Raw genomic sequence first — 22923 nt, 5'->3', positions numbered from 1 at the left:
CCACCACATCCCAAAGGTGCTCTATTGGACTGAGATCTGGTGACTGGAGGCCATTTGAGTCCAGTGAACTCATTGTCATGTTCAAGAAACCAGTCTGAGATGATTTGTACTTTATGACATGGCGCGTTATCCTGCTGGAAGTAACCATCAGAAGATGGGTCCACTGTGGTCATAAAGGGATGGACATGGTCAGCAACAATACTCAGCAGGATAAGAGCACCATCTTAACCAGCTGGCAGTGCTGCTGGACGCTGTTAAGAACGGTTTTGTTTTACTCTCTTTTTCATTGAATTTGGCTCTTTTGTGTTATTTCATTTTCTGGAAAATAACAGTAAATCCAAACGGAGGTCTTGCTTTTGTGTGACTTAAGTCATCTTGGCTGAACTGTTAGTGAGAACCAACGATCAGGATGACATGCTGACTCCTTCAGAGGAAGTTGCCGAATGGCTAGATCATTGCATTACATAATGTCCCTGTTACTGATAGAGGTGCAGCTCAAACACAAACTGTTCTGTTCTGTTACACATTAATATGACTGTAGGCTCCTTAAATTATGTAAATACTTCATACTATTCTGGAGAATCTTAGTATTGTGTTTGAACCCGTGTTTTATTTCTGCAGACCCGTCCAAATGAAACTGAACTGTAACATTATTTCTCATGTCTGCTCCATGTTCTCAGGAAACAGGAAGTTTAAATATATTGAGTAAAAAATTAATGTGATACATTTAAATTATTTGGTTTGTATTCACAGTAAAAGGTGTAGAACCATCAAAACCTTTGCTTTTTTAATAAGAAGGATAAAATATGTCATTTCAAAGCTCAGATGTGTGCTCAGAAAAGCCCTGAGGTCTGACGTTTTGCCTGATTTATGAAGCTTAGAGCTGGAAAATAGCCACAGAAGAACTATTTTACTCTGAATGGGAATGCTGGTGGTTAAACTAGTTCCTCTGGAGTTGAGCTAAAGACTCATGCAGATCTGTTCATGACAGTTTTATCCTATGGCTAAAAGTAGTTTGAACTTTTTCAAAACCTTTATGCACAAAAAGCATTAGGTGAGTGACAAAAGAGGAAGAAAAGTGAAAAAAAAGTTATAATAAATGTAAAATGATCTGGTGTAATGGAAACAGACTAAATACATGATGATATGCATGAATTGAAAGACTTCTGCAGTGAATATTTCTATCCTGTTGTTCTCCAACTAAAGAGCCATTTGAAACCAGCTTCTAATGTTACCAGTTTAGAAGAATATGGTTATAAATGTGACATTATTGTCAATCAGTTTCTACTTTGCTCCCTTTTAAACTGAAAACTTTTACCGTGGGAACAAACATTTTGAAATAAATCCGTAGCTATAAATCGGTTCATTTATGATGTCATAAAAACATTGAGCACACCAAGCTGTGCTTGTAAAAACTGTCTTTAGTGTGTATAATATTGATGCTCCTTTAGAAGCACAAAGCTCCATCCATCCATCCATCTTTCTATCCATCCATCCTTCCTCCCTTCCTTGGGGCTCTCAAATCCATCAACCAGACAAACTAAGAGGCTAGAATATTTGTTGGAGTATTTAGGCATCTTGGTCAGGATGCCTTTTAAGACATCTTCAACCCCAGATCTCCTCAGGAGAGATGATGTTCTGAGGTGGGTGGTTAGATCAGGGTTCTCCTGGGAGAGTTGGTAGGAGGTAGCATCAGAGAGGGAGGTTTGGTGATCTTCTCAGGCTCTTGCTTCTTGTCCTGCAGAAGAAGCTGGTTAGATAGATCACTGGAAGATTAACAGCTCTTTTTTCACCATACTAATCACATTCACCCATTCATACACACACTCATTCACAGAACATACAGATTGGTAGACAACCCTGGGTTCTGTGGGCTTAGCCAGAATACTTGGAATCGGGACTGAGAAAAAGCAGTAGCTGTGCTTACAACCTCTGGAATACCAGATGGTTACTGTCATTTTTACTCATTATTGGCTGGCAGGAAAGTAACAGCAGCTTTAACTCTATTCAGACATTATTAACCTGATAAGGTGATTCGAAGGACTGTGCTGTGAGAAAAGGCTGCATCTCCATTAGGAAACTAAACATGAACAGTTTAGGTGGACCAGCCTTGGTCTCAGCCAACCTTTGAATCTGATTGTGCGTATCTGTGTCTGCAATATGGCAGAGGGATACTTGGATGCTGAATGTAAGTGTGATTTGACCAACTGGAGGGACTTTCGCTGTACTTCATGCTAAAGCACATGTGCAACTGTGGGAACATGATGATGAAAGTTGAGCAGCTTTCTTGTGCCCTATCCCAGCTGCAGATATGGCTCGCTCAGGGTCACAGGGCGAGATGACCGAGTACAAGAAGATCCTGATCAAACGGGACTTGGAGATGGGCGTGGTCATGACTGTGTTTCGGCAGAGGGTGGAGCGGCTCACGGTTCAGGTCATTATGGAGACCCAGCAGGTGGCTTGGACTCGCACTGCAGATAAAACTGATGGTGTCTGTGAGTATCTTTACATTTATTTTCAATTACTACTTTTCCAATATAATTAATTCTTTATTTCAGCTCTCAACGCTTGCTCAAAGGCTCTCTCTCACTGTTGAATCAATGAAAATCTGAAAATACTTTCAATAAAGTTAAAATAAAGTTACAAACAGGTGAAAACATCTCAATTAGTAGTGGTTGCTCAACTCTTGTCAGTGAGATTCAGTATTAAGTCGGGTTGTTGCTCTGCTAACTTACGTTTAAAGCATTCATTTTGATCTCTTGTTTTTGTCCTCGGTGTCTCTGCCTTTCAAACTACAGGAATGGACCGTTCCTGGCCTCTGCTGCATCATATTCTGTTGATTAGACACACCTGATCTAGCAATCAGCCTTCTCAGCAGTTCAGTCCGTTTGTGTCAGAAAAAACCCAGAAACCCAGATCAACAAAATATGTTGCAGCTATGAGGAAACATGCCCTGAGGTTACTGAGAGAAAATGACTTGTATGAACACAATGAATTCAATAGATGACAAACTAAACTGGGCACCAAAAGATCTACTGAAAGAAGAGCTAAAGACTACAGGAGAAACCTGATTCTAAAAAGGTCAAATATTAAAGAAAAGAACCTGAGCATGATAATGAACTACGTACAAAAGCAAAAACCACACAAAATATTTAACAAATGAGATCCTTCACAAGGCTCAACCATCGACACGAGGAGATTCCACCTAAAGACCCTGAAAACCAGTTAGTTTGAATGTGATGGAAATGAACTCTGAGTAATCTAACCCTGAATTCAGGTAAACTCTGCATTTTCTGTCCCAGAAAGAGAGGTTAATCAATCTCTGATGAGATGGTGCTGCTGATGGCCGAGCTTTGCTCTCTCGTTTTTTTGCGTGTCTTGTGGTGCTTTCAGTCACCATTCAGTGGTCTCTTTCAGCAGAGAGGAATTTCTAAACACCATACAGTCTTCTCCTGGCATATTTTTACCATCATTCATTGATGCCAGCTTCACGGAGATCCTGGCCAGTGGAGCGGCAGCTCTCTATTGGCTAAACTGCTGGAGACAGCGGAGAGGGAACCGAGCAGGTGTGTTCATGAAGCTCCGACAGCGAGGACTATGCCCACCCCAACCATCAATCCACCTGGCAAATGTGGGTTCACCGGCCAGCAAGACGGACGAACTGCTTCTCCTCACCTGTAAAAACTCAGACCTACACGGATATGCTGTCCTCTGCTTCACCGAAACCTGGCTGAGTGACAACACCATGGACTGTACACACCTGATACCGGACTTTCAGATGTTCAAAGCGGACCACAATGCAGACTTATTGTGCTTTTATGTAAACGAAGACATCAAACTATTGAAAAACACGTATACTCCTGACCTGGAGTCATTTCTCATAAACGTTAAATCGTTTTATTCACCGAGAGAGTTCTCCTCATCTGTACTGGTTGGTTCTTACATACCTCCTCAAAGCTCCACTTCAGGCTGAGCTGATGACAGACGTGGAGAAACAACATCCAGACTCTCTCATCATTGTTCTTGGGGATTTTTAACAGAGCAAATCTCTCCAATGAAGTTCCCAAATACAGACAGCACATTAGGTCATCCCTGGCAGCAGTCGCCCCCCCATCCAGGACATTTACCGCAGCCAGTGTTTGCATAAAACACGCAGCATCAGTAAGGACCACTCTCACCCAGCAAAAGGACTTCTCCATCTACTAACATCTGGCAGGCGGTACAGGTGCCTGCCAGCACACACAAAAACCATCCTCAGCAACACTGTGTCTGCTGTGGACCTCTTCCGGTTCCTAGGAACCACCATTTCTCAAAACCCGTGATAGTCTTCACACATAGACAATGTTCCGAAAATGGTCCAGCAGAGACTGAACTTCCTGAGGCAACTCAAGAAGTCCAACCTTCCACGGGAGCTGCTGGTCATCTTCTACACGCTCAGGAATGAGCAAGATGACGCCTGTGCTTGACCTGGCCGCTGCCTTTCTGCTATTGAGTCGATTGAAACTCACTTTTGTGTTCTATGTTATCATATCAGCCATAATGTCTAACAATTGCATATTTTGCTGCTATGATTTATTACCTTTCATTCAATTCAATTCAATTCAAAGATACTTTATTGATCCCCGAGGGACATTAGAAGTCCAGTACAACCCATCCAAACATACATCATGACACAAGACAAAGGGGGGACGGGTCACCGAGACTTTGCTGCCCACTCACAGGCGCTGCCCTTGTTAGATGAGAAAAGAGACCACATTAGGAAAGTAGAGGGAAATAAATCATATTTCACACTTTATCCTTAACAGGATACAGTTTGAGATTGTAAAAAACCTCAGAACAAAGAAGCAACAAGTTGACAAAACAACATCATGCCGGGAACGGTGAAGGTGGTGTGAGGGGTGCATATGTTTATCTTGATCATGTGTGTGTGTGCAGTAAGTCCATGAAGCACTGTCACAGAGGCCATTGTCCTTGATGGTACGTTGGAAGGTTCATCAACCGGCCACAATAATTATTTGGGTTAGGCTGACTCTTAATTTCCCGTCAGCCTTGAGAGTCTCACTGGTTCTTCTCAAAGGTGAATCCAAACAGCCAAATTCCTGGTCTTTCTGCCAGATCCAAGCGAACAACTTTCTCCAAGATTTATCCCATTTCACCCCTGAGTCCAGGAACCGCAACCTGCCTGCGATCCTAAGGATCACATCCAGTCTGCGATTCAGCTCACGTAACATCTCAGTCTGAGTGTTGATCGCTCTGAAGATCCCATCATACATGCCAGGCAGCCTCACAATGGCCAGAACAGCTGCTGACATTCTCCAAATTTCTCGATATGCCAGGTAACCGCTGACTCCAAAAAGCAGAAATCCTGATATCAAACATACAATTATATACACATCTTCCACATCCTAGACTGACATTATCGACAAACACACAATCCTCCACTTCTGCCAGGAGTTCATCGTGTATCCAGAGAAAAACGTTCCGTCTGGACAAGAGGGTCCCCTCCAGCATGTCTTCTCGTCGAGAAAATTTGATCAATTGCATTGAGAGACCAACTGACCAAATCCATAACTAATCATTTGGAAGATATGCAAAAAGAGGCTCCAAAAAGAAGACAAGACACAGAGCTGAAGCAGGGCAGATATGGGAGGGTGTGGGAGACAGAGAAAAAGCGTCCACCTCCACCGAGATCAGAAAGAAAAGATCTGCTCCAAATCAAAGAGTCTATGGAACACTTTTTGATAATTGGAAAAGTTATGGGAAACTCTTCCCACCACCATTAATGTGCTTTACTTCCTCGCCTGAATACTTTGTATTACTTACAAAAAGCACCTCAGGAAAACCAAAGCTTAAAAATACCTCATTTGGATCCAACACAAAAAAAAAATTATAAGCCCATTTCTAAACTTCCTTTCATGTCAAAGCTTATTGAGAAGCCAGTTGCTGTCCAACCTACAGCCTACTGGAAACAAACAACATCTATGACCGTTTCCAATCTGGTTTTCGTAAAATGCATTCGACTGAAACAGCACTACTTAGAGTTACCAGTGGCATTATGTTGTCAGCAGATTCCAGTAAACACAGTCTTGATCTTGTTAGACCTCTCCTCAGCTTTTGACACAGTTAATCATGATATCCTGATAAACAGACTGAGGGATGGGTAGGGATGTCTGGGTCTGTTCTGAAGTGGTTCTCATTCAACATATCTGGTTGGACGTTTAGTGTGTTTGCAAAGAAAATTATGTCAGAATCTACTGAACTGCTATGTGGAGTTCCCCAAGGCTCCGTGCAGGGACCTATTCTGAGCATCACTTAAAACAAATTGTAAAGACCTGCTTTTTCCAATTAAGAAACATCTCGAAACTTAGACCTATAGTTTCTCTGATTGAACTAGAGATAATAATACATGCTTTTGTCTCTACACGATTGGATTATTCTAACGGTCTGTTTACTTGTTTTAATCAGAAGGGGTTTGCCCGTCTTCAGGTCGTCCAAAACTCTGCTGTGAGATTACTAACTCGCTTAAACAGAAGAACCCATATAACGCCTGTTTTAAAGTTGCTGCACTGGCTGCCTATTAGATTGAGATTTCATTTTAAAATTCTAGTTTTAACTTTCAGAGCTTTACATGGTGAGGCTCCTTTATATATCTCTGATTTGATACAAGCATATAACTCGTTGCAGTTTAAGGTCATCAAATCTAAATCTTTTAATGATTCCCCACCCGTTTCAGAACTCGAGGGGACCGCTCTTTCCAAGCTGTTGCACCCAGGCTGTGGAATGCACTGCCAACTTTCTTATCAAGTTTGGACTCCTTGGATGATTTTAAAAAGCAGCTAAAAACATTTTTATTTCATGAAACTTTCAGTTAGGCTTGAGCTTATGATATGCATTTATGATTGTACTGTTTATATTCTGTACTGTATAGCGTTTTATTCTGTTGTGAAGTACTTTGTGACATCCTGTCTGAATGTACTATACAAATAAATTGTACTTACTTACACTGCCATCATTCAGTCTGTCCTGTCTTCGTCCATCTCTGTGAGGTTTGGCTCATCCACAAAACAGGACAGGTCCAGACTGCAACCAACAATCATCAGGGCTGACCATCCTTCCATCCAGGACCTATGCAGGTCAAGGGTCAGGAAAAGGGCAGCTAACTTGGCAATAAAGCTGATTCTGATTCTGAGTATATCACCATGGCAACAGACTGTGAGGATAACCTGTTCCTGTGCATTGACTCACATTGACTTCCATTGATTTCCATTCATTTTTAACCCTTTCTATGGCCTAACTCTGACCCTCACCCTAACCTTTACAAGTACATATCTAACCCTAAGCCTAACCTTAACTCAATTCACACCTTAGTCCTAAACCCTATCCTCTAGTAAGACAGCAAGTGGGGACCATGAAAATGTCCTCACGTTACAACAAACGGTCCTCACTCATATGCAAAAACAGGAGCACAGCAACACACACACACTCACACATACATACACCCTGTCGCAGGAACGACACTTTCTTCTAGTTTAGGTAAATAATACTTTTTGAGGCTTTGCTCACGGTTCACTGTATGGCACCTCCATGGCAGGACAATATAGCAAAACTAAGGTTCTTGATTGCATATTTGATGTTCACCACACTGATGAGGAGGGGAGAGGCCAGGAAAATAACAGTGGAATAATGTCTAGAATACAGTTGCTTGTAAAAGTATTCATACCTCTTGAACCTCTCCACATATTGTCACATTTCAACCACAAGCATAAATATATTTTATTGGAATTTATGTGAAAGGCCAACATAAAGTGGTATACATTGTGAAGTGGAAAAACATTTATACATGACTTCTTTTTTTTTTTTTACAAATAAAAAACAGAAAGGGCATTGTGCAAAGTATTCAGCCTTCCTAAGTCAATACTTTGTGGAACCTCCTTTTGCTACAAGTGTTTTAGGGTATGTCTCCATCAGCTTTGCACATCTAGCGAATTACATTTTTGTCCATTCTTCTTAGCAAAACAGCTCACACTCAGTCAGATTGGGTGGATAGTGTTTATGAACAGCAGTTTCTAGATCTTGCCACAGATTATCAGTTGGGTTTAGGTCTGGACTTTGACTGGGCCATTCTAACACATGAATATGTTTTGTTTTAAATTATTCCATTATAGCCTGGCTTTATGTTCAGGGTCATCGTCCTGCTGGAAGGTGAACCTTCGCTCCAATCTCAAGTCTTTTGCAGTCTCTAACAGGTTTTCTTCCAAGGTTGACCTGGATTTAGCTCCATCCATCTTCCCATCAACTCTGACCACCTTCCCTGTCCCTGCTGAAGAGAAGCAGCCCCAGAGCATGATGCTGCCACCACCATATGTGACAGTGGGGATGGTGTGTTCAGTGTGATGTACAACGTTAGTTCTCCGACACACAGAGCGTTTTGCAATTTGGCCAAAAAGTTCAATTTTGGTCTCGTCTGACCAAAGCAGCTTCTTCCACATGTTTGCTGGGTCTCCAACATGGCTTCTGGCAAACGGGACTTCTTATGTTTTTCTTTTAACAATGGTTTTCTTCTTCCCACTCTTCCATAAAGACCACATTTATTCATTGCACGACTAATAGTTGTCCTGTGGACAGATTCCCCCACCTGAGCTGTGGATCTCTGCAGTTCATCCAGAGTCACCATGGGCCTCTTGGCTGCATCTCTGATCTCCTTCCTGGGCCTGTAAGTTTAGGTGGACGGCTTTGTCTTGGTAGGTTTCCATTTGTGTCATGCTCTTTCCATTTCCAGATGATGGATTGAACAGAGCTCCATAAGATGTTCAAAGCTTGGGAATCTTTTTATAACCTAAACCTGCTTTAAACTTCTCCACAACTTTATCCCTGACCTGTCTGGTGTGTTCCTTGGACTTCATGATGCTGTCTGCTCCTCAATATTGTCTTAACCAACTTCTGAGGCCGTCACAGAGCAGCTGTATTTGTACTGAGATTAAATTACACCCAGGTGGACTCTATTTAGTCATTAGCAATCATCAGGCAACTTCTGAAGGCTTTGGTTGCACTCAGAGTAAAGAGGGCTGAATACCTTGATACACCGCACTTTTCAGTTTTTTATTTATATAAATGTTTTAAATCATGTATAATTTTCTTTCTACCTCACAATTTTATACGATTTTGTTTTGGTCTTTCACATAAAATTCCAATAAAATATATTTACGTTTATGGTTGTAATGTGACAATATGTGGAAAAGTTCAAGGGGTATGAATACTTTTACAAGCCACTGTGTAATCCAGACCAATAAAAAAACTGATGAGGAAAAATCCAGTGATGATGAGGACCATCATGCTGAGATTGCTGTCACATTCAAGTCAAAGAGTGGAAACTCATCCTCGAGTTCATCCCCACCTGACAATCAGGCTTTCAGGTGAAAATGTCATCAGGATGACCCCAGGACCTGCAACACATGCCGTATCCTGGATTGGTGACATCAGGTCCTGCTTTGAACTGTTCCTGACTGAGTCCATCCATTTTGTAACCCCTGTGGTAAACATGACCAACTTGGAGGGGAATCAAATTTCCTAAGACAACTGGAAGTTGCTAACCCAGACACACACTAATGCAGACATAGGTCTTTTCATTTTGGCTGCTGTGTACAGATCCAGAAAAGAATCTGCCAGCAGAATCAGGTCAGACAACTTTCCAGGCCACCGTGTCACGCCAAAACTTTAAGATTTAAGATTCTTTATTGTCATTATGTCACAATGATGAAATTTAGCTGCGACCCAGCTCAAAAGATAGACATGTAGGTTTATAGACACAAAAGAGGGCAATGCTGGGAACCCTCTTGTGTTCATGGTGCCTCCTCCGTCTCTTGGGCCGCAGAGAGACAATGAGGGGGGATGCTGTTCACCGCTGCAGTTTGGGTGGAATAAAGTCCAGTTTTGGGAGTGTGTAAAGTCCTGGGCTTTTTGCCAGTTCCAGTAGTTCAGCCCTTCCGTACCGGAAAAATGCTTGGAGGGGTGAAACCACAAATAAAAAGAGCCAGGAGCCACTGCAGTAACCCCCGCCGCCATCTTGGTAAAAAGACTTCCAGGTGTGATTGGCTTTGACAACCGGGACACAAGACCAGGCCGTCGTAAACGAACTGGCAGCAATCAGAGAAGTTTGGGACAAGTGGGCGGAGCTTCTGCCCCTTGCCACTAATAACCCAAGTCCAAATGTCACACTAGATGAGCATCTTGTCGCTTTTAGGGGACGCTGCTCCTTCAAGCAGTACATGCCAAGCAAGCCATCTAAATATTGCCTAAAGATATGGGCAACATGTTATGAGGACAAACTATGCCTGGAAAATGCAGGTCTATACTGGAAAACCTGCAGACAGTGTGCCTGAAAAGGCCCAGAGGGAAGCATGTGGTTCTGGAAATGACTGCAGGTCATGAGGTGATCATTTCTACAGCTCCTACGCTCTTGGTGAGAAGTCAACTGAATGAAACTGAGCATGATGGGGACTTGTTAGTTGCTCGTTAATGTGTGAAGATCTTGACTCTGGAATATTGTAAAAATGCAAGTAGAGTTTGGGGATAATTTCCTTTGCACACAATTAAAATATTCATGGTCCCACAACAGGATGATTTTTTTGTAACAGTATGAGAAATTAAAATGGTTTCAAGGCAAATGTCCCTGATAACTTTGACCCAAAGTATTCTGTAATAAACAGTATAGCATGTGTCATCTGATACTCAAAATAATGCAAAAATTAGTTAATATTTAGAACTTGTGAATAAGATTGGATCAGTGAGGCACATGGGCCGCTAAAAACTCATAATATTGACTAGAACTTAAGTTCATTAAAAATCCAACACAAATAGTGATTATGGGAGTCATTTCTGACCAGGAACACAAGAGTGTTAAAAACCATCTCAGAACTCCTCTTTGTTTTAAAATCATTTCCTTTTGTTTCATTTCTTTATGGTCCCTTGTTTTATTCAAAAGAGCTCTGGGATCTTTATCTTGAAAAGTGCCCAGGGCATTTTGTCAGGTTTGTCTGAAATAATGGAGCAAGTTGCATTGATAAAGATTGGTTTTGATCCACAGAAATGACAGTAATAATCTCCGCTGATCCATGTGTTCTGTTTCAGTGGACCTGTTTGAGATCCGAGAAATCCGTCCTGGGAGGAACTCCAAAGACTTCGAGCGTTTTAAAGATGGGAGGGACAAACACAATGAGAACACCTGCTTCACCATCTTCTATGGCTCTCAGTTTGTCCTCAGCACCCTCAGTCTGGGAGGTGAAGGCTACATTAATCCTTAAACTCGGTTCAGGTCCGGGTTTTCCTTGACCCGGCCTCTGCTGAATACATCTTCACTGTTATAGCAAAGAGAACATGCTCCTTCTTTTACTTATCGGGAATGTAGAAAGACAGATTTCAGTCTAACATACATGACGCCAAAATAGAACAGCAGAGCTTGAAAAACTAAGTCCACAGGATGTACTTACTTTTTGGCATGCCTGTAGGTGGTGCCCTGCTTCTGATTCATGTTAATGATAACATTTTAACATATTAATGATGACATTTAATCAATAATGTCCATGAATAAGAATGATCATTTTGAATCCAATGCGTTGAAGCAGGGAAACATTGAAATGTGCCAAACACTGTGCCCTGAGGACCAGGATGGAAACACTGCTCTGGGTGGCTATTTGAGTAAATTTACCTAAACAATTTGCATAATTCTTTTAAATTCTGATCAGCAGTTCTGATACAGAATATATTTTGGGACAGATGCTCTACAGTTAAGTAAAAGTTTTATTCCAGGAAGTTGTTGGGTGAATATCAGCCTGTTGTTTTAGGTCTGAGGTTCATCAAAGATTCCCTTTTCTTCTGTTAATAAAACATTCAATGCTAGTTTATATCAGTAACACTCTTTCTTTTTTTTATCTTTCCAGCTGATTCGGCGGAGGAGGCTCAGAAATGGCTGATAGGACTGGAGCTGCTGAGAGAAGAGACTCTGGCAGCTCCGACCCCGGTTCTGATAGAGAGGTAGAGTCCAGTTCTAATCAGTTCAGGACTTTTCCTGCAGCAGCTTCATCCTTTCTCTGTCTTGTGTTGTTATCCCTCCAGCTGGCTGAGGAAGCAAATGTATTCTGTCAACCAGACCAAGACAAACAGGTATGAACCTGATTTTCTTCTTTTATGTGAGCAGATTTACAGTTATTCAGAACCCTGTAGCTGTTCCTCATCTGTCTGGTCCAACCACCAACCTCTGTGGGTTTTAATGGGATGTTCTGTGACAAACCAGCACAAAGTAGAGCAGAGCTGTGAAGAAAATGATTCATGGTTTATAACATTTACTAATACAAATCGGAAAGGTGTGGCATGCATTTGTATTCATGTTTATTAAAAAAGTTATTTATGAGTAAAATAAAGATCACAAAAATACTTCACATGTATATAGCCTAAACGTATTCAAATTTTTTTTGAGGCACATTTTAATGTTTGTATTCATAAGTAAAATCTGTTCACTGTAAAATGTGACTTCATACGGTCATATGACATAAATCAGAATCTGCGTCAGATTAAAAGAACCTTTTGAAAATAACCATTTAGGTTGGTGTAGTAAAAATGTTTATTTAATTGGTCTGATAATGAAATGCTGTGTTCTCATTGGCTGGAAGCAGAAATCCTCATAATTATAAGAAATAAAGGCTTAAAAATATCAGTCTGTGGGGAATTAATCCGTATAATGTTTCATTAAGTGATGGAGTTACTAGAATAAATTAACATGCCAACAATATTCTCATTTATTGAATATGACTGTAAAATGCTGCATATTTCAGAAAGTTTTAGTATTTTTCAGGATATCTCAATCCTCACTAAGGGTTTTTTTTTGCAAAATTAATTTAGTCTTTTCAAGTATTTAAGCTCATCTTTGCATCAGCCCTCCATAACACACGTGTTCTTCTAAAACCTTGAATCTCAAACAATATGCTGTTAATAAGGTCCATCCCTTTGGTTCTAGATGGTTCTGTGAAAGGTTTTGCTGGATGTTTTTCTCTCTTTGTGACTTGCAGCCTCTCTGTGAAGGAGCTGAAGTCTCTACTGCCCATGCTGAACTACAAGGCCCCCAGCTCTCGAGCTCTCAAAGACAGATTACAGGTTCATCCCGTCTTTACTTTGGTTTTCATGTTCTTTCATGATACTCTGGTTAAACCTGCTCAGATGCAGAAAAGCATCTCCCCTTCAATGCAGGATTTGAGTTGCCTTGACTTGGATTTGGAAATAAAAACTGCAATATCTCGTTGAGCCGTTTACAGCTTTTCCGTTCTGCTGTCACAGGAAGTCGGAGTAAAGAAAGACCGCCTGGACTTCGAGCAGTTTCATAAGTTTTATAACCTGATGATGTTTGAGCAGAATGAGGTCAGCCTGAATGATTCTTTGCTGTCCTTGTAAATATTTCCTTATTGTGCTCATGCAGAATTTTAATTAATGACATAAATCTTTTGCATTCAGATCCTGGATGAGTTCAAAAGAGAAGCATGTTCCTTTATTTTGGGGTGAGGTCATGCTTGTTGCTGCCTGATCTTGACAGTGGAGCAGATTAGTTTTCTAATTGTTTTTGTCTCTCCAATCATGCAGAAACACAGATAAACAGGATGCTTCAGCTGTTCTGCTGCATGATTTCCAACGATTTCTCATTTATGACCAGAAGGTGAGTCCCAGTGGTCCCGTCTTTTACCTGCTGCGCAGCTCTTCGGTCAACCATGTGCTGTTTTATAAAGAGCTAAATAAAGAAACCCAGAATCAATTAAACAATCAAAATAAGAGCGGGCGTATATTTTATATGAAACAGAAAAATTACAGAACAACAATGACTCCTTGAGTTATATTATGTTCATTAACACATGGAAAACCCATTAAAATTGCACATTTTCTTTGAAATGTCAGTAATAGAATCAATAAATAGTTGTGTAGGAGCAGTATGAGTACAGCAGCAGAGCCTAACTTACCTACCGCTGCCTCCACTAATAGGGGGCCTAATGGTTAGAGAGGAGGGCATCTGAGTCCTGGAGAGATACCAGTACCCTGCTTCAAATCCCACAGCCTGCCACTCTGGGTCCCTGAGCAAGACCCTTGCCCCTGAATGCTCGCTGGGCGCCGCACAATCGCAGGCCACTGCTCCCTACGGGAAGAGTTAAATGCAGAGGACAAATTCTCCATTGTGAGATCAAAAAAGTCTAAATTGTTATAAAAATAAATCAATCTCTTATGTCAGCAGCATGTTGACTTTAGAAAATTCAAACTATTATTTGGCTACATTTATTTAGCCAAATAATAGTTGTCGGCACAATTCCTCTAACATAAATGAAACTGAAGAATAGTTTTTTTTATTTGGTGTGTTTGGTGAAACTTTTTTTAGCAATCCGCAGCCTCCTGTTTCCTCAAATAAAAACATAACATGACGCACGGGGGCATTTACACATGTGGGCTAAATGGTTCTGGTACTGTCCTGATTATTTTTATTTTTGGGGAGACAAACTAATTCTGTTGGATTCTTTTGTTTAGGAACCCTGGGCCAACGATCTGACCCAGGTCAGAGAACTGATGACCATCTTCATCGATGACACCATGAGAAAAACTAACGACCCAGAGTTCACCGTCAGTGAGGTGTTTGGATCAGACCCTTCTTCTTAACATTGAGCCCAGTTCGGCTGCAGACATGCAGCTCTTGGAGAAACAGGCTCTGTCTAACTAATACATCAGGGACAAGGGTGAAAGGTCAACTACATCTGTAGTTTCATTTTCCTCTTTCAGTTCCTGAGTTTCCTGTTTTCCAAAGAGAATTCAGTTTGGGAGGAGAAGTTCTCTGAGATCAACAACCTGGACATGAACAACCCGTTGTCCCATTACTGGATCAGCTCCTCACACAACACGTAAGTTTCCATGAATGTCATGTAGAAATGTTCCGGAAACTAGGTAAAGCTTTTCTCAGACTGCGCTCATGTCTTTCCACCAAGTTGGACCACTCCTTCCGGGTCAGGGTTCAGTCAATGCCTGAGGTGGAGGAGTTCTAGTTTCCTGGTATGGTGTTCATTGCAGGATGGAGCAGGAAATGGCTGGGGAACTGCTTTGCTCTGTGGTAGTGAAAAATAAAAGCTGAATCAAAAAGCAAAGCTCTTCAGTTACCAGTCTGTTTATGTTACAAGCCTCACCTGTGGTTCTGAGACATGGACCATGACTGAAAGAACCAGGTCCTGGATCCAGTCAGCTGAATGTTCTTCCTCCCTAGGGTGGCCAGGCTCTGCCTTAGAGATACAGTATGTGGAGAATCTCAGAGTAGAGCTGCTGACTCCTCTACATTCAAAATAAGTCATCTGAGGTGGTTCATCTGATCATGATGTCTCCTCTGAGCTTTTCTGGACACGTCCCATTGGGAGGCAGACCCAGAACCTGTTGGAGGGACCATGTGCCCCTTCTGGCCTGTTAGTGATGGCTTCTCTGTTCCATGGGATATACAGACTACCAGTCAAAAGTTTGGACACCCCTTCTCTTTCAGTGGTTTGTCTTTATTTTTCTTCCTACCTCTGGGAACTCCTTCAAGACTGCTGGAAAACCATGTCAGGTGACCACCTCATGAAGCTCATGGAGATGTGCTTCAACATTAAATGGTGGAAATCCCACATTCTGAATCTTTTTTATTTTTGACTGTTTTGTTTGTTTTAGTTGAATCTTTTAGAATGAATGTCACATTAAAGGTGGAAAAGTTCATGGTTCTATGTTTTAAACACGTGTCACTTTAAGACAGATAGGTACATAACACAAGTCATTGGTTTATAAAATATTTAATCAGCCACATTGGATGTTTGTTTCCCTTCAACAGCTACCTGACAGGCGATCAGATCCGCAGCGAGTCATCCACAGAGGCTTACGTTCGCTGTCTGCGCCTGGGATGTCGCTGTGTTGAATGTGAATATAGATATAAAGCAGTTTACTGAGGTGTGTTTTATTCTACTTCAGGCGGTTAAAAACACGAATGTGTTTATTTTGTTTGGGTTGGATGCTTGCAGTGGACTGCTGGGAGGGCCCCGGGGAACCGATCATCTACCACGGCTGGACCAGGACAACCAAGATCAAGTTTGAGGATGTGGTCAAAGCAATAAACGAGCACGCTTTTGTCACTACAGAGTAAGAATCACCATAAAGTTATGAGCAATTATATAAACACAGAGTCAAACATTTATCTAAAGCTTTTGTTGCTTGTGCTTCATCTGCTCTTTTTCATAAAAGAAAGGTTATTTTTAGTTTCCTCCTTTCAGTGGTTCCTTACCTCCATCTCATTAACATGTTGGGAACTTCTCCTTCTCAGCTTCCCGGTCATCCTGTCCATAGAGGAGCACTGCCCCATAGAGCAGCAGCGTCAGATGGCTCGCATCTTCAAAGAAGTGTTTGGAGACAAACTTCTGAGTGAACCTGTGGAGCACATGGCCGAGCAGCTGCCTTCACCTACACAGCTGAAGGGGAAGATCATACTGAAAGTAACATGAATTGGAGCATACTGAGGTGTTGGGGGAAGCGCTCCATCGGTGAGGAATGACCGGTCTGTTGTTCTCTCACAGCACAAGAAGCTCAATGTGGAGGGAGGAGTAACAACCAGAGACTTCCGGAAGGGCCAGAAGCAGGGAGACTTGGAGATCTGGGACCCAGTGGATCAGGTACTGTTAAGGGAACCCCACACAGTCGGAGAATCTGCACAGGGGAACATGAAGGTTGGAATGCTCTGAAGCTTCAGCTCCATCTCCACCTACTGTTGGCTGTAAATGAGGAGAGAGGTTGTCCATCTCTTTATGTTTTGCTTCCAATCAGCCAGACTTTCTACCTTCAAGGTTCTCCTGATCAGTAGATCTTCTGCTGGCTGAAAGTCTTTTCTTTAGACTCATTTTTCACTCATCTTCTCCCCTTTTTGAGACCAATTCTTCTTTTTGTCTCTGCTTAAATTTTAATTCAGAAACGTGTTCCTACAGAACAGTAGGTCCAGGTTCTGTTCGGTATCTGCACTCAGTACTTGGTCTGGGCTCCTTTTCCATGAATTAGTGCATCAAGCACTAATTCATGTGACTTGAAGGAGATCAGCCTGTGGTTCTGCTGAGGTGTTCAAGAAGCCTAGGTTGCTTTATTAGCAGATCTTCAACTTGTCTCCATTGTTGGTTCTGGTGACTCATCTTCCTTCTGGGGTTGGGGTTTGGGTTAGGCCAATCTGATGGTGTTACCATGGTGATTAACACAGGTATTGGTACCCAGTGTGGGTCGGTACCCAGTACTACTGGAAAATGAATCAGCATCTCCATAGAGATTGTCAGCAGAAGGAAGCATGAAGCATCTCTCCTAGTAGACTGGACCTGGTAAAACCCAGTGGGTTCCTCTAATCTATAACTCTGTCTCTCTGGGCCTGCTAGTCAAAGCTTAGGTCTGATCTGTATGTAGAGGAGCTCCACCTCAGCTTCAGTTGTCTTTGTGCAGCAGAAACATAACAAACATCAAATCTTTAACCCCTGGAAAGATTTCCATAGAAAGCCTCTTTGACCTTTTTTTTGGATCACGTGTAAAAATGTAACATTTCTCTCTGTGCTTGTCAGCGCTGGAACAGGCACTACTGTGTGATCTCTGATGACAAGCTGTATTATGCAGAGGAGTACGAGGAGGAGGAGGAAGATCCCCGGAAGGTGAACAGCAAATTCCCAGAGTTTAATTTAAAAAGCCAGTAATAAATACAAAACGTTGCAGATAAAAAAGTTTAAAAGTAAACTTTCCATCAGTGAAACATATAAACAGCAAACATATTCTAAGATTCCTTCAGTTAAAAGCTGAATTTTTACTGTTGAAGTTTGAGCTTTTGATGTTTTTACTGCATCCATTTTGTAGCTGCTTTCTAAATATTCAGCCTCAAAAGCAGCAACTTCATATCATTTATCTGTTCAACCTAAAGGCTTTTAGTTCTTCAGTTACATAGTAATTCATAGGCATGTCTGTTTTTTCTGCTTGGTATTGAACCATATCCAAAGATATGATTTAGATTCTTATCAGACGTGTAATGTAGGAGCTATGGAGTAAATGTTTTCCTAACATGAATATAAACTGGTTTCCCAGTACCAGGAGTTGCATTGCATAGAACCATGGTTTCATTGCCGCATGAAGGAGGGTAGGCTGATGGCTGAGCAACTGATCCATGACTACTGTGCAGAAACCGGGGGGCAAGATGGCACCTTCTTGGTCCGACAGAGTGACCGATACGTCCACGACTTCACCCTCTCCTTCTGGTACCGACTGAAGCATTGTTGTCCAATTCATGACTTATTTGCAATAGTTTCATTTCGATGCAGTGCAACTATTCAGCTGCTGGTTTTGGACTCTGCAGGCGCAGTGGGAGGGTCCAGCACTGCCGAATTCGGTCCGGTTCAGAGGCAGGGCACACCTACTTCTTCCTGACTTCTAACCTGCACTTCCCCAGCGTCTTCTCTCTGATCCAGCACTACCGAGAAAACCCACTGCGCTGCCAGGACTTTGAGCTGCGCCTCACCGAAGCCGTGCCGTCACCTGACCCTCATCTGCAGGAGCGGTTCGTGCAGCAGCACAACTTGAGCATTTACATTTAACACAAAAAGTCCATAAGCTAAAAAAAAAAACATTCCAACATGACAGCAATAAAAGTGGACAGCAAATAATACAGAATTGGACCGTGGATCGGTTTCCTCGGAGTCTGGGCAGGTTTTACAGCGTTAAGGTATTAAAACATCAGTTAAATTATATTTTTAAAAGCAATTAGAATAATTTAAAAATAATATTACCAAGGCTGCTAAAATAGTACCAAACCTTGCTTTAATATCTACCATCATTACAGCTAAATAAAATTTACAGCATCTATTTGTAATTTTTTATGCACAGAAGAAGTAAAACAGCACAGGTGACTTTTTCATCTACATTCAGTTTTATAGCTGACATTTTTATTAGGTTACCCATATGGAAATTTTCCCTCTGAGTGACAAATAAAGGTTTATTCTATTCTATTCTATTCTACTTGTGCTACATAAAATGGGCCCCAGGTGGGAGGGTCCCAGGTTTTGGACGGCACCATGTTAACAGTCTCTATGGGTTGATGCAGGGCCAATCTGGGTAGAAGTGGGACCACTTTCCTGTTATTACTTTGAGACAGAGTTATATAGACCCTTTTTTTGCCGACGTCACAGTTAAGTCACAGCGTTTGGTGGAGGCAAAACAGACAACTGGAGGCAGAAAATACAAACCAGCACAGGGTCGGCTACACAAAGAGCTTAAAATGTCATCTTGTTGTACATCTAAGGATGTACACGCCCTAAGTTTCTCTATCGCTTCCTGTAATGCTCGGTTTCTCTATCAGGTAGGCGTAGATGTGAGGCCACTCAGCCAGAAGTAATCCTGTCAGATCGTCCATCCATTGAGTTAGTGTGTATGGGTCGATAAACCTGGTCCATCCGTTAAAGTTATCTTTTTTAAATAAATATTACGTTCCTGGAAAGTGAGTAACCTTACATATTCAGATAAATTTGGATTTTCTAGTCATTGTTAAATAGAACAAGCTAATAAATCTTGCTAGCTACCGTTGTTGAAATGCTCAGGGGAATCTTTGGCCCTGCGCCAATACTTGCACTTCCACCCTTGTATCCCTCTATTGCTCATTCCCGTTGATGGGTTCAGGGGTGTAATGTGTCCCAATTCTCCAGAGTGGTCCTAAGCCCCGCTCCCTTTGCGCCATTGATCCACACTTCGGCTAAGCGCGCATCTAAGCTGACTTCACCGAAGTATATTACCCTCAATTCACTGCTGCAGGTGACGTTTGGAGCAAAAACCAATCACAACCACTAATGTATTCAACCATCAAATCCGACAAATAAGACATGCAAAAACTTTAAACTGCAAGCCGACAAATATATTTTGTTTACTGGTTTTCCAGGCTCAACAATGTAATATTCCTCTGGCTTCAGGGTGATTCTGGGCAGTTAGTACCCCATAACATAGAAATTACCTTTCGAACAAATACTGGTGCTGTGGTGACAGTCTGGTGTATAACCCTCCTTCAGTTCCTGGACTTTCGTCCCCTTTAAAACAATCGCTTGTTGCAGTTTTAAAATATTTTTCTTAGCAGCAAGACTGCAAACATAGCGACGGTTCCAGTCATTTTTGATGTTGCAGTTACGGCGCAGAAGTGGAAGTCGATGACGTAACCCCTACTGTCCCAATTCTCCAATTTTGAAGGCTTATAATCTGCGCACTTCAAAACCTACATGCACTTTTACAAAGTACACACTTCATAGAGGGGTGTAGGGTGTAGTGTGGGTATTAGGACAGGGCCTTTTTTCTGCCTCCAGCTATGCCCTGCCACCTGAAAGGCGTATACAGGCCAGCCAACTGGTTGGCTGATATTGATGGTACTGGATCTAGTGAACCAGACTGGGTCATAAACAAAGAACCAGTTGTTGGCCCAGGATCACCCAAAATATTGGGGGCCATATACACACATTAGCTGTGGATAGATTCTACAGGTATGATAATAAAATCTGAAATCCTAATATGATTTTTAAAAACTGAGATTACATTTAACTGGCAGTGTTTAGTGATATGATCTCCTTTATACCAGATGAACCGAGTTCATCTGAAGGAACTGAATATAAGCACAGAACAACCTGCAGATAAATGTAGTTACAGTTGTGAAGTAAAGGTGTTTATTGCTCAGAATAATCTTCCTATAAAGCTGCTCTGAATGCTGAGAGCCTGATCAACTAGCTGAGTTACTTATTGTTTCCACTGACACAGTAACTCTGGGATGTCAAGCTGGTAGCTGACAGAGAGCCAGACAAACTGACTGACTCATATCAACAAATGGGGGAGGGGGTCCAATCTGTGTTTTAAACAAGCTGTCTCTGGCATTCAATTAAAAGTGCTTTATGTTAAATAGTATTATCAATAGTATTAGTTAATGAATGTATTATATCCTTTATGTGTCCAGCTAAAGTATGTCATTGAGATTTATTTAACTGAGACCAGAAGAAACTGACTGCAGAACCTAGAACAAATAAAATGCATAATGGCAGTGTGTGGTGTAGCAGTAAGCCATGCGCACCAGAGGCTTTAGTCCTCAAAGCAGACGTCCAAGGTTCAATTCCTGACCCTGGGACGTTCTCTGCTTGTCCTCCCCCCATCTCTCTCTGTCCATTTCCTGTCTGTAAAATGTGGGATAAAGCTACTAGTGCCACAAATCTAAAACAAAAGCTCTCATATATTTTACCTCTTAGTAAGTCAACCAGTTCAACCAATCACACATGCATGGTATCTATTTGCTATTTTAACACATTTGTTGTCATTTACCATCTAACACAGATGTTTTCCTCCTCTCTATCTGTGAAAAGCATTTTCTTGTGCCTCAAATACCTTTAGTTGCCTATAACAGAACAAAAGTGATAGCAGCGTTCTTATTTGTCTGCTTTGCAGATGGTTCTACAGTAACCTGAGCAGAGGCCAAGCAGAGGATTACCTGCTCAGGATCCCCAGAGATGGAGCTTTTCTGATCCGACAGAGAGAAGGAGAACTGGACTCCTATGCCATAACATTCAGGTACAACAACAAAAGTGGTCAACATGTGGATTTAGAGAAGCCTTACGACCATGTCCCCTGAGTCCGGAATACGGGGTGCCGGGAATGCCTTTAAGGGCTATCTGGTCCCAGTATGGATAAAGCGAGAGCTGTACCTCTTTTTACTGATTCTGTTTGTGATGCTAAGAGACAGGATCAAAGGCCTAGCTGTGGAGAGTTGGCTATCTGTTTTGGAAACCACAGGGTATCTTCTTTGCTTTTTGTGGATGATATAGAGAAGAATGTCTGGCTTTCTCTCCTGAACCTGTTACCTTTGCGACCCAATCTCAGATCAGCGGAAGTGGATGAATTAATGATTAGTTGGATGAAATGATAAGCTTCAGGTCACTACTGATCCAGGGTTTTCTACTGTGAAAGTATGTCACTGTTCTGGTGGGGGTGGTGTTGTTCTCACAGTTTTTCAAATAGTCAGTAACACAGTCATGGTATTCATGTCCTCTCCATTTGGCTGGCAGAGTGGATCCCACTCTGCAGCCTCAAACCAGCCCTGCAGAACGTCTTCAGCTTCCTGTACACATCCACTTATGCTTCTCCTCATTACAGGTTGTTTCTAAACAAATTCTACAGTAAATTTGGAGATTTTTAACTTGCTGTTGTTTTTGTATTTGCAGCATTTTTCTGTTGCATTGGTTTTTTGTGTTTGTGTGTTATGGAGTTTGCAACATTCATGTGTTTGCAACAACTGAGCTAATGATATCACATGCATTGTTGTGAACAGCTGACACCGGAATGTATACAGTTGCTAAAATAACACTAGTGAACTCTCTGGGCCCCTCCTTGAACTGCCACCTTAACGTCGTGGAGGGGTTTGAGTGCTCAAATGATCCTAGAGGCTATGTTGTCTGGGGCCTAAATGCCCCTGGTAGGGTCTCCCATGGCAAACAGGCTCTAGGTGATGGGTCAGACAAAGAGCGGTTCGAGAATCCCTCATGACGACTACAGAATCGAGGTACGTGACGTCGCCCGGTACGGCGGAGCCGGGGTCCCACCCTGGAGCCAGGCCTGGGGTCGGGACTCCTTGGAGAGTGCCTGGTGGCCAGGTTGCTCCTCGCGGGACCCGGCCGGGCTAAGCCCGAACGAGAGACGCGAGACCATCCCCCAGTGGGCCCACCATCTGCAGGGGGAACCGTGAGGGACCGGTGCAAAGAGGATTCGGCGGCAGACGAAGGTGGAGACCTCGGTGGCCCAATCCCCGGATGCTTAGGCTGGCTCTAGGGACGTGCCTCACTGGGGGAAAGGAGCCTGAGCTTGTGC

General features: G+C 42.2%; 1 protein-coding gene across 2 annotated transcripts in view; it reads left to right on the top strand.

Annotated features, from left to right (window-relative positions):
* plcg2 (phospholipase C, gamma 2) overlaps positions 1-22923 on the top strand; it is a 60139-nt gene that overhangs the window by 10557 nt on the left and 26659 nt on the right. For both annotated transcript variants that reach the window (XM_047352968.1, XM_047352976.1), the window contains exons 2-19: positions 2304-2495; positions 11128-11277; positions 11937-12030; positions 12112-12159; positions 13062-13146; positions 13327-13407; positions 13501-13544; positions 13627-13699; positions 14554-14655; positions 14803-14921; positions 15869-15954; positions 16056-16173; positions 16355-16523; positions 16605-16700; positions 17622-17708; positions 18133-18302; positions 18401-18601; positions 21508-21630. In XM_047352968.1, the coding sequence (XP_047208924.1) occupies positions 2312-2495; positions 11128-11277; positions 11937-12030; positions 12112-12159; positions 13062-13146; positions 13327-13407; positions 13501-13544; positions 13627-13699; positions 14554-14655; positions 14803-14921; positions 15869-15954; positions 16056-16173; positions 16355-16523; positions 16605-16700; positions 17622-17708; positions 18133-18302; positions 18401-18601; positions 21508-21630 (2030 nt within the window). In that variant the 5' untranslated portion in view covers positions 2304-2311. The remainder of the gene's footprint in view (positions 1-2303; positions 2496-11127; positions 11278-11936; positions 12031-12111; positions 12160-13061; positions 13147-13326; positions 13408-13500; positions 13545-13626; positions 13700-14553; positions 14656-14802; positions 14922-15868; positions 15955-16055; positions 16174-16354; positions 16524-16604; positions 16701-17621; positions 17709-18132; positions 18303-18400; positions 18602-21507; positions 21631-22923) is intronic.

Source organism: Girardinichthys multiradiatus, chromosome 2 (genome assembly GCF_021462225.1).
Source record: "Girardinichthys multiradiatus isolate DD_20200921_A chromosome 2, DD_fGirMul_XY1, whole genome shotgun sequence".
Classification (NCBI taxonomy): Eukaryota; Metazoa; Chordata; class Actinopteri; order Cyprinodontiformes; family Goodeidae; genus Girardinichthys; species Girardinichthys multiradiatus.
This window is presented reverse-complemented; position numbering and strand designations above follow the sequence as displayed.